This window comes from Schistocerca americana, chromosome 2, assembly GCF_021461395.2.
Source record: "Schistocerca americana isolate TAMUIC-IGC-003095 chromosome 2, iqSchAmer2.1, whole genome shotgun sequence".
Classification (NCBI taxonomy): domain Eukaryota; kingdom Metazoa; phylum Arthropoda; class Insecta; order Orthoptera; family Acrididae; genus Schistocerca; species Schistocerca americana.
Window position 1 is genome coordinate 203,077,432 of NC_060120.1, and position 12,614 is coordinate 203,090,045.

At 43.2% G+C, this 12,614-nt stretch overlaps 1 protein-coding gene across 1 annotated transcript in view; it reads left to right on the forward strand.

Annotated features, from left to right (window-relative positions):
• LOC124593877 (probable G-protein coupled receptor 158) overlaps positions 1–12,614 on the forward strand; it is a 343,981-nt gene that overhangs the window by 212,267 nt on the left and 119,100 nt on the right. The window contains exon 6 of the mRNA XM_047132224.1: positions 9,487–9,596. Within this exon, the coding sequence (XP_046988180.1) occupies positions 9,487–9,596 (110 nt within the window). The remainder of the gene's footprint in view (positions 1–9,486; positions 9,597–12,614) is intronic.

Below are 12,614 nucleotides of genomic sequence, written 5' to 3' on the forward strand. Positions count from 1 at the left end.
AATGAAGAAGAAGGATGCCCCAAATACTTAAATTCAGATTTCTATTCCTACACAAGACTGATTGCCTAGTTGCAAATAACACTCTAGCGTATTTTATTTGTAATATTAATTTTATTTCGATGTCTATAATTTTGTTCACAGATTTTCCTCCAAAGAAGTATCGGTGTGTTGTGGCACAATCACAGCCGGATTCCTTACACACTGCAGAGCAGTACCACAGATTTTTATCAGCAGTTTCTCCGAAATAGGGACAAACGTTACAGTTCGCTGAAAATTTGGAAGGGCTCCTTCTTCGTCAAAGACGAGCACCTTGATACAGAAAACGTCCTCCTTCACGTTGGATGGCACCGAGGCAGGATGGAAAACCTCTGAGGAACGAAGGATTTATCTCTTTTAAATGTTTTCTATGTGCTAGCAGATAAAGCTTGACTGCTTTTCTCAGCAGTTTGTGAAGAGATGTTTACTTATTACCGTTCGCTCTGAGATCATAAAACTCGGGGACGCGGGCTGCCTAGAGTCTCATTACAGTTTCTATTGTTCATTTGGGAATTTGGAAATTTGTGGTAAGTACCTATGAGACAAAACTGCTAAGGTCATTGGTCCCTAGGGTTACACACTACTTAGTCTAACTTAACCTAACCTACGCTAAGGACAACACACACACACCCATGCCCCAGGAAGGACTCAAACCTCCGACGAGGGGAGCCGCGCGAACCGTGGTAAAGCCCCTACTAGACCGAGCGGCTATTGTTCATTTCCTTGGACAGGGAAGTGTAATTACACCAGCGGCAAGCCACTTTTGACCTCATCATGTGGTAAGAAGACATCGCAACCGTCGTCTTTGTCACCTTGACCCAACTCTCACATGTGCAGTGATCTCTCTGATACCTCTGATTTACCTAGAAAAGTTTCACCCACCAGTAGATGCAATGTAGAGGTTAAATTTCTCTTATGGGATAGCAACACGTTGACTTCCACTCAGCTGTCAGTATCTGTTTGATGATTTATTAACAACTGCTCCTTTACTTTAAGTGTCGATGTGCTACTTATGGTTTTCTGCAATGAATTCTTGGTTGCAACCGTGCTTTTCTGAGGGCTGTACCCAGCAATGTGAAATTTTTTAGTTCTTTAGAAGATAATGGAACGTAATCGAGTTAAATCAGGTGATGCTAAGGGAATCAGATTAGGAAAAAAGCTCTTGAAGTAGTAGATGAATTTTGGTATTTGGAAAACAAAATAACTGATGATGGCGGAAGTAGAGAGAATACAAAATGTAGACGCAGTCAGAAGAAAACCGTTCCTGAAGAATAGAAATTTGTTGGCATCGAATATAGATTTAAGTGTTAGAAAGTCTTTCCTGAAGGTATTTGTCTGGAGTGTAGCCGTGAATGGGAGTGAATGGACGATGAACAGTTTAGACAGAGAATAGAAGCTTTGAAAATGTAATGCTACAGAAGAATGCTGAAGATTCGGTCGTTCACCTAACTAATGTGGAAGTACTGAATAGAATTGGGAAGACAAGAAATTTGTGGTACAACTTGACAAGAAGGGATGGGTTAATAGGACACATTCTGAGAAATCAAGAAATCACCAATTTACTATTGAGGGGAAGTGTGGAGGGGTAAAAGTCGTAGAGACCAAGGGATAAATATAGTAAGCAGATTCAGAAGGATATGAATTGCAATAGTTATTTGGAGGTGAAGAGGCTCGCACAGTATAGGGTAGCATAGAGAGCTGCTTCAAACGAGTCTTCGAAATCACAACAACAACAAAGAATCGAATTCCCACGCGCATGAAACACCCATGTTGTTAAAAATTATCCCATTCCATCTTGACGTGGTATTACAGCAACCTTCTATTACTACTATTTAAAGAACACTTGTAAGTAGCAGAACGTTCTTTAGTAACATAAGAACGACGCGTTTCACCCGGATAGGGCTTCATCAGGTTATGTTAAGAAATCAGAAATTCTCTGCCCTTGGGGCCGTCTTACTGTACGGCTGATTGCTGTTTGCACGCCAGATCCTTTTCTGCGTTGCTACGCCTGTCGCCACCTCCACGAGATTGCTTTTTAATACGTTTTATGCGGTAACATGCCTTCTTCACGAATGCTTTTTGGTGGAAAATTTCTGATTTTTTTGACATAACCTGACGATGCTCTATCCGGGAGAAATGCACCGTTCTTATGTTAACGAAGAACATTCTGCAACCTACTTGTTTATTAAATAGTAGACTCACGTTGTTCTAACTCGGTAATCGTAAGCCATATGTGGCGCAGTCATATGAGAATTACCTTTGAATAGTTCTTATAATGCTATAAACATTTGTACAACCAATATAGAGAACTATTTACATTCTCTCGAAGAACCTAGTTTTTCTCCTAAGCAATGATAGAGTGTTTTGAGTATCTTCAGTGGTGAATTTAGATACTATTTGTAAAATAGGTAGCGAATAAATTTAGTAGTAAAGAAATAATTAATTAAACTGTCACGTCTGATGCTGAAGTTTTACTAATGGAACAGCGAAAATGTGGTAAGCGAGAAACCTTTTTCCTTTCATTATTTTATGCTGAGCGTCAGTAAAAAAATGGTTTCGGAAAGGTTTGAAATTACGTGCAACGTTTCTTTGGACTCGCTAAATACTCTCGTTCTGAAACACTGTACAGATTCTGGGTAGTTTGCGCAGCGTGACTTGAGGTTCCTCAAGACACATGCACAGTTTATAACTTTAACAGTGACTTTTTGTGTTAAACTTTTAACATAAATTATACATTTTAATGAGTAAATTATGACGGCATTTTACATTTTTATATTCAGACAATGATTATATGACGCCGAAAATCAAATACTTGTTGCCACTGGATGGATGTGATCGGCTGCGCATATAACATACGACATAGGATAGTTAACGTTTGAATGACGTCTACTAGTACAATTCCTGTATTATTGATTTCTCCGTGTTTGGAGAGCGCTGTTATCCCGCAATTGTATATTCAGTAAATGAAGTGCCGCTCCAATTGCCGATATGTACTTTAAGTCAACGATCAGTTTCGGACTTCATATCTACGCCACTTTCAAGTGGATGTGAGACTGTAACTGCGTAATGTGACAGATATATAGATATTTTATGTATTAAGAGTTGCAAAACGAAGCTTATACATATATAGAATAAGTACAGAAAGAATACAAGCTGGTTACAAACAGTCTGAAAAGCTTGTAATGATGTTTCAGAGTAAGTTATACTAAGAAATAATTGTTAAAAAAACTAAACGTTGCACTGTTTCTGACTTAATTAGCATTTAATTTAGCCAATCAGACCCTTTCGCGCTCAAATTCAAGCGGCATGCCAGTGACAACTAGTGTCAGTTGCTGTCATAGCGTAGCCTCAGATGACAGCGTACTCGACTGGTCAGTCTTTGGCTCTGGTTGGATCATTGTCACCGTCCCATTTCCAAATTCTGTATCGCTCTCTCGTTCGATTTTAGGAAACCAAATTAAGAACAAGTTTGGCGAGACCGTCTCTGGCTACGTTTCCCACAGATAATTCATTCCCTAAAATCAGTCCTATGTCGTTGCTCGCTTTTGTAATCACTGAAAAAGACCACGTACATTCTCACTCAGTGAAGTTTCATTTCGTTTCCTCCACCCTTCTAGGTGTTTCCATTTTTTGCCGGGCAGTGTAAAACCATCTTCAGGCAGAAGGATGTGCCACCTGTTAAACTGTGAGAATCTGACTCAAAGCCTGTTACCAAAGAGGAGTGAAATTACATTCAGCTTATGGCAATATTTTTAATATTTTTGTGCCACAGTCATGTAGTAGTGTTTGAATGAAATTTCCGCCATATGACTCTAAGAATTTCCTTATTTTATATTGTCATAATTTTGGGTTTAACCCATTATCAAGAACAACAACGTTTGGGCATAATTATATTGTGTAAAGTAAAGCCATTATCAAAATCTTTTGAACTGCGCCTCCCACCGTGTGGATAAGTACAAAATCACCGAACTGCATGGCAGACAGTTAGAAAACCTGTTTTCTAGCCATAGAGGAGCTGTGTCACAGTAGCTAATGGTGTCGAACATGAAAACACAGAGTTAGAAAAGTATTACTTTACTGTAACTTGACTTAACAATGAACTAAAAAACATTTTAGTTCAGTGTAAGGTACAATACAGGGTAATTTTTTCCACCATGTACAAACGCTATGGATCCATCGATGAGTGGATACGGAACAAAGAAGGTCTAATGAACTTATGGTTTCCATGCTAGAGACCATTTATTCAATCATGCTTTGTTACAGAGACTGTGGTCTAATACGAGCTGTACCATGCAGTTACAGTATGCATGGTTCCCTCCTAGAGGGTGGTACTATTGCTCATAGACCATACCCTAGTGCCCTCTCCTGCCATAGAATTGGTAACGTTGTGTTCGATTCACTTCTCTTGCTGACTCACCTTGTAGTGGATGTGATGCAGCGTTGTACACAATTGTTCCGCATTCGAATCACGAGCTTCCCGACATGGTGTTTACTTATGGAAAGGCAAACAGCATCGGGCGGCAAGCAGCAAGGTTGTGTATAACTGCCGTCAACAACCGCAGCATTCTACATCTACATCTACATCCATACTCCGCAAGCCACCCGACGGTGTGTGGCGGAGGGTACCCTGAGTACCTCTATCGGTTCTCCCTTCTATTCCAGTCTCGTATTGTTCGTGGAAAGAAGGATTGTCGGTATGCTTCTGTGTGGGCTCTAATGTCTCTGATTTTATCCTCATGGTCTCTTCGCGAGATATACGTAGGAGGGAGCAATATACTGCTTGACTCTTCGGTGAAGGTATGTTCTCGAAACTTTAACAAAAGCCCTTACCGAGCTACTGAGCGTCTCTCCTACAGAGTCTTCCACTGGAGTTTTGTAACAGTGTTTCGCCGCTTATCTGAGACAGGACGTACCTGAAATGTTTGGCCACCAGACTTGGAGGAAAATGTGCTTACCACCGTGTAAGGGGCGACCGCCATGTCAGTACCACGTAGTTCGCGCGCCCATACAGTGTAAGCCAGACGACCGTGTGGAACATTCTCAGACCGCTACGGTCGCAGGTTCGAATCCTGCCTCGGGCACGGATGTTTGTGATGTCCTTAGGTTAGTTAGGTTTAACTAGTTCTAAGTTCTAGGGGACTAATGACCTCAGCAGTTGAGTCCCATAGTGCTCAGAGCCATTTGAACCATTTTTTGGGAACATTCTCCACGACGGTTGTTGCTACCCTTATCACTTATAGCGTGTGCAGGGCGGAACTGTTGGCGTTTCTTGCGGGTGACTTTGCCTCCCCTGCTGGAAGAAGTGTCACTGATGATGATTCGAAGAGATTTGTGGCTGCTACATGATGGTTCTCCAGCCCACTTCCCTGTTAACGTCCGGACTCGCCTCAATCATGTCTTCACTGGACGATGGACCGAACGAGGGGATCCAGTTGCATGGCCTGCTCGTCCACCGTATCTGTATTCATGCTGCCTTTGACGCGGTTCGGGTGCAGCCTGGCCGAGACAGAACATGCCACGGCGAGTACACGCTCGCATTGAGGCACGTGGAAACAATATTCAACACATACTGTAGCTGCATGGTACAGCGCGTATTAGACCGCACTCTCTGTAACAATGTATGGTTGAATAAATTATCTCTAGCATGGAAACCATGCATTTCCGGACGTAAGTTCATTAGACGTTTTTCTTCCGTACCCCTTCATCGATCAATCCGGTAATAAGAAATGTTGGACTTCGCCGTCTTTTTACGAACGCCTGAAAACTATTTTTGTGGTCACCCAGAAATCGATGGAGAACATATTGACCATAGCTTCCAGTCTGCAAGTCCTTATTCTCCTCGTACTCACTGAAAGAAATGTTTCTACTCTCTACTTACGCAACGGGATCAGGAACTATGATTATAAAGAACAGTTTTGAGTTCTAAGTGATCAATATATCCAATAAATTTTTAACACGCACAAAATGGTAATATTCCTGATATTAATAATAATAATGATGTCTCTATCTTAAACGGCACTGTGATCAGTCCAGAGGTGATTTTTACAGCAAGTTCCAATCAAACGGTCTTTTGCCCTGACTTCTAATAATCAAAGTTCATTGCTCGGCAAAAAAGTGGGGAACAATCTCTCCACTTGCTACGCAATTTTGTTAACATTACGGGCGGCACCAGAACAGTTACTTCCGTGAAATCTAAACGATCTTGCACGGTGGACAGACCTAGCGAGTCCACTTACAATTTGTACCGAAAACATGCGTTTAGCAACAGACTGGCTGTGGCGTCATCCGAGGCAGCGCGTAAGCTGGCGTTTGACTGTCGCGGACCGACTGATAGTTGGGTGCGAAGTGAAGTTTTCACTGCCTCTCAGGCCGTATTTATATATGGGAGCAGCGGGCGGCCGAAGGGAATATCTGCCGTCATCGCCCAGGTAGTAGCACCTAAATCGCCGCTTTCTCGGACACTTATTGTGAATCATTTTACAATCTTCGTAATTTTTATATGAAAGGAGTAAAGCTAGTAAAGCTGGCTTTAGTTACAGAAAAAGTTTCATCTCGACTGCATTTAAACTTTGCCGGCTAGAATTTTTAGAACGGAACCGTCAGTAGAACATGACCTTGAAATATGTCTTTAAGGCCGCGCTGGATTAGCCGAGCGGTCTACGGCGCTGCAGGCATGGACTGTGCGGCTGGTCCCGGCGGAGGTTCGAGTCCTCCCTCAGGCGTGGGTGTGTGTGTTTGTCCTTAGGATAATTTAGGTTTAAGTAGTGTATAAGCTTAGGGACTGATAACCTTAACAGTTAAGTCCCATAAGATTTCACACACATTTGAACATATGTCTTTAAGAGACCTTGTACTGATTATTATTTACATAAAAGTCTTGAAACTTGTTATAGTTTCGTTATTTAATGGGTTTCATAAGGGGTTGGGGTTCATATAAATAATACTTAATCAATCACAAATAAGGAAAATTTTGTTACAGATTTTGTTTATAGTTAGTTACTTGAAAACTGTTGGAGGTAGCTTAATGGGGCCACATAGTTAATGTTTTTTATCAAACTGACGCATCATACCAATTTTCATCTGTCTAAGTCTAACATTTGGCGCCCTCAATGTCCGCCCCCGTTAGCTGAGTGGTCAGTGCGGCGGAGTGCCACGCCGAGGGGCCCGGGTTCGATTCCAGGGGCAGGAGATTTACTCCGCTCAGGGACTTGATATTGTGTTGTCCTTATCATTATTTCATCCCCATCTCCGACGCGCAAGTCGCCCAATGTGGCGTCGAATGCAATAAGTACTTGCTCTCGGCGGCAGAACTTCCCCGAATGGGGGACTCTCGACCCGCAATGCAGTACGCTCATTTCAATTTTTCAGCGCCTTCAACTTTTAAGTAAAACACCGATTTTGACCAAATTATTAATCCAATCAAGTTGAGACTTTTAACAGTTCATTCTGACACAAATTTGCACATCCTGAACAATTTTTGGCTTTCTAACTTGTTTCTTTAGCGCCACATATTTTTTTTCTTTAAACGATGTATTTAGGGAAACATATTCATCTGATCACTCCAGATTTAACAATTTAAACATTAATATACTAAAGCATATGTTGACAAAGTTTAGAAAAGCTACTTTAATTTTTAATCTTATTCGCAGAGTATGTCGCAATACTTGTATGCTGCGCACAGGCGCGTTGTGATGAAACGACTCTAGGCTACGCGCAAATTGAGACGCGTATAGCACGTGTGACGTGACACGACACTATAACGGGCACGTTCCGCACGTGTCGCGCGTTTCAGCGCATATTGAGACGCGTACACATACTTTGCACGCTGCGGTTGGCGACGCTCTGCGCCGACAAAAAAAAAGCGCGCGCGCACTTAATCTTTCTCATACGATTTTACAAGAACTATTCAGTAAAAATATTTCATTTTTATCTTGCTTGTAGTGTTATATGTCAACTTAGTGGCGAAGTTGGTAGAGCACTTGCTCGCGAAAGACAAAAGTCCCGAGTTCGAGTCTCGGTCCTGCACACAGTTTTATTCTGCCAGGGAGTTTCATACCAGCGCACACTCCGCTGCAGGGTGAAAATTTCATACTGCATTACTTGTGACTGCTTTTCGACTTTTTCTAGCTTGTAATGGAAATGCCCACATGTACATAGCGTAATTTCTCTTATTACATCCATATCCAAGTAACGATAGTGACACTTATGTACATCATTTCTTGGACGCTTTTTACCAGATGCTCAAAGGGGTCATATCGGTGGAAATTACGGCTTTTCGACTTTTTGCAACAGATCGTAGAGATACGTCAGCATAACAGGCAGCAAGTAGATAACCTTGTTTTACTTTTCCTGCCTTGTTTCAAAATCACGCGATTTTATAATATTTCTTAGTTCCTTATTCACTATCTTCACGATGAACCGTCTGTCCCTTCTTAGTATCTGAAAACATTGTGGAGGGAGAAGATATAATCCCAGTGGCTAATGGCTCACCAGTTATTGAACTGTGCATTGTTTTTCACAAAATAATAAACAAAAGAAAATAACTGTAAGATATATGTAACTGAAAACTATTATGTACTTACGATAAGAGATGGGGTGCTTAAACGGCGAAAAACGAAACACTACTCAGTGATGATAAAATTCCGTATACAGCAAGGCCCATATGTGCCATGCCGAAGTGAACATACGGCAGGACTGCCTTCCCGCTCTCCGCCTCATCCTACCCGCGTGGCGCGAGAAACTGCCACAACCTGGCGCAGACGTGCGTCGCGTCCCAGTCGCGTCGCGTCGCAATTTGCGTGTCCCGTTTGAATCTGTGAAGTTACAAAAATGCGCGCTGCGCTGCGTCGCGCCACACGCGATATACACTCCTCAATTGCGCGTAGCCCGTAGCAGTGAACTGGGATAAGACCCAGCACACTCGCTCGCCTCTGTCTCAAATGATACTGCGTTTTTTCGCCACAGGTGGAAAAAATCACCATGTGCGTTATAGCAAAGCTGGCTTTTTTATCTTTTTCTTCTTCGAGCAGCAGTCGTCTGACGATGAAACTGCCGGTTCGAAACCGGTAACGGCTCTATTTGTTATCTACAAATAGCATTATTGGCTCCAGAATGAGATTTTCACTCTGCAGCGGAGTCTGCGCTGATATGAAACTTCCTGGCAGATTAAAACTGTGTGCCCGACCGAGACTCGAACTCGGTCCCGAGTTCGAGTCTCGGTCGGGCACACAGTTTTAATCTGCCAGGAAGTTTCAGCATTAGTGGCTGTTCTTTTTTTTTTTTTTACTTCTTTGGTAGAGTTTAACCGGTGATTTCTACTTGTATTAACACCCTGGACAACTGCACCTCTGCTTCTTGCTACGATGAGTTTGCAGTTCTGCAAAACAGACAGAAATGTCGTGTGTTCAGTGGTGCGGCTGAACAGGGGCGTGTTGTGTGTGCGGTGTGCAGGTGCCGGTGCAGCTGCTGGCGCCGTCCGTCGCGCGCTGTCTGCTGGAGGCCTGGCTGCGCGAGATCGGCTTCGTCGTCTGCTACGGCGCCATCATCCTCAAGCTCTACAGGTGAGACCCGCAGCGAGACCGCCTCCTTATTCACGCTCTTTGCTATTGACTTTTCTTGACAAGTGTTTGGAGCAGGTGGGTGTGATGCGTACTTTTAAGCCAGTTTTACACGATCGACTTCCTACTGACTACTCTTGACAGGTGAGAGTCTACAGCAGCGCCCCTGGCGTTTATTACTGTTCTGAATCGCGTCTGTCGTCGACAGCGGCTGTTCGTCAGGAGCGCCCCAGAGAAGTGTGACAGGACCACTGTTGTTCTCTATATGGGGCGTTACGGAAGTGATGGTCAATAATTCACATAGAAAGTAGCAAAAAAGCTCCAAGAAACATGGGTCCTCAAAACAACCATTGTCGAGATACCTTTTCTGCTGCGGTTAATCAATATCTAGGAACACTTAGCATCTCTAAAAGTTAAAGTTCGAAATTTTGTCCAGGCGTCTGAAAGCAACATTGAACTCGTTTCTGAAATGAGTTGCAAATCCTCTAAGACAGATCTGGGGAATTCTGTAAAGGCTAGAAGGCTGCTTCAATCCGCAATATTAATTCCTGAAGACAGTTGACATCGATAGCGTAGACAAGGCTTCTGACATGACGCCACCCAATGTAATCTTCAGTCTGGAAGCGCACTGCTGCTACGGTCGTACGTTTGAATCCTGCCTCGGGCATGGATGTGTGAGATGTCCTTAGGTTAGTTAGGTTTAGGTAGTTCTAAGTCTAGGGGACTGATGACCTCAGATGTTCAGTCCCATAGTGCTTGGAGCGAGCGATTTGAACCATTTGAAAGAAATCCATGGATTGGAAACCATGTCACAGGCCCTCCTCTAACCAGCCAATGTCGACCATACATCATTGTTAGAAGCCGGTGCATTCCTAAATGAAAATGTACTGGAGCACCGTCATGCACGAACCGCATGTTCAGGTGTTAGTTCAGTGGGACATCAGCATTTACACCTGGAACTAAGGTCCGCAGAAACAGCATGTACTGCTGTCCGGTTAGTTTCTATGGTACGAATTGTGATCCTGCCCAGACGTTCGAAAAATGACGCTTTTGATGTCGTGATACGTGTGTTGCATTAAGAATGATATCGGCGCAAATGTGACAGGTTTGATAGTTAAAAATACCGCCACGGTTAAATCTAGCCTCATCGCTGAACAGAATACTGCTTACAAACAAGGGATTAAGGGTACACTGGTATTGCACCCAGTGGCAGAAATTCTCTTTAGGAGGGATGTGTGGATTGTTGAGGGCTTGCACTCGCTGGAGATGATATGGATAGAGTACTTGCCGATGCTACGGCTCAGGACTCGCCCCTGGGTAGCAACCCTGCGTGTTGAAGTAGTCGGTCGTTCGTGTACAATGCGTAACACCCTTGCCTCAACATCGGATTTTATGGATCTGGGTCGACCTTCTCGGACATGGTGCGCGAAACTCCCGGTTTCTCTAAGGCTCTGATGTAACTGTCTAAATGTACGCCTGTCGGGCTGCCTGCAGAGAGGAAAAGCTTCATACAATAGTGCAGCCTCAAGGGCACTGCCATTCGCTTTTCCACACATGAAGTGCATGTCAGCGTAGCGTTTATTGGTGGAACTTCTGTCCATGGAGCCTTCACGTTCGTAAATGATTGTGATGCCGGTACGGTACAGTGCACGGAGGGGGAAACAGGTAGTCGACTCCAGGCCTTGAGATATCAACGTAAATGCCGAGGTACCCAGTGGCGTCCACAGTTGGTTTCCATTTCAAATTAATGCGATACCTCGGCAACGGGTGATTCGAAAATCCATGTTTTTTTGGAGCTCTTTAGCTGTTTTTGGCCTGTCCTTTCCATGTGTGAATTATTGACTATCACTAGTGAAAAAACCTGTATACAGAAATGATTTGGCGGACAGTTTGGGCATCAATGTGCGGTTGTCTGCAGATGATGCTGCGGTGAGTGTAGGAAGGTACAAGACGACTTAGACAAAATGTCTAGTTGGTGTGATGAATGGCAGGTAGCTCTAAATGTGGAAAAACGTATGTTAATGAGGAAGACTGGGAGGAACAAACCTATAATGTTCGGATACAGTATTACTAGTGTCGTTTAAATATCTGGGCATAACGTTGCAAAGTGAGATGAAATACAACGAGCATGTGAGAACTGTGGTAGGGAAGGCGAATGGCCGACTTCGATTTATTGGGAGAATTTTACGAATGAGTAGTTCACCTGTAGGGCTCTGGTGCGGCCTATTCTTGAGTACTGCTGTAGTGTTCGGGATCCGTACCCGGTCGGATTGAAGGAAGACATCGAAAAGAAATTCCGAGGCGGGCTGCTAAATTTGTTACCTGTAGGTTCGAACAACACGTAAGTGTTACGGAGACACTTCGGGAACTGAAATGGAAATCCCTGGAGGGATTTCTTTTCGGGAAACACTACTGAAAAAAAATAGAGAACCGGCTTTTGAAGCTGACTGCCGAACGATTCTACTACCGCTAACATACATTGAGCTTAACCATAAGATTCGAGAAATTAAGGATCAAACGGAGGCTTTTAGAGAGTCGTTTATCCCTCGCTCTGTTTACGACTCGAACAGGAAACGAAACGAATAGCAGTGGTACAGGGTACCCTCAGCCACACACCGCATTGTGGCTTGTGGAGTATCTAAGTGGATGTAGATGTAGATGTCCGGAGTTGTCGCTGTATGCGCAGCAGCGCTAAAACTGTCTATGTTGTTAGAGCTGTCTGCTGTGCAGTTTGGCACCTGAACGGAGGAAGTGAGGTTATGAGCGGATACCTTTTTTTAAGATAGAATCGAAATATAGTAACAAAATGTAGAAAGAAGCAAACATACTATAGTTTATTAATGGCTAAAGCAAAATTCATGGTAGATGTTAAAGGTCTTGTGATGAATTCATTACAGTACTGAGAGCTGATAAAATAGGGGAAGCGTCGTTGAAGCATTTTAAAATACATACATTTATTTTCTTTCGAAAATATATACCCACCAACACATTGAGCAATATCTAAAACGCATTAAATAGCAT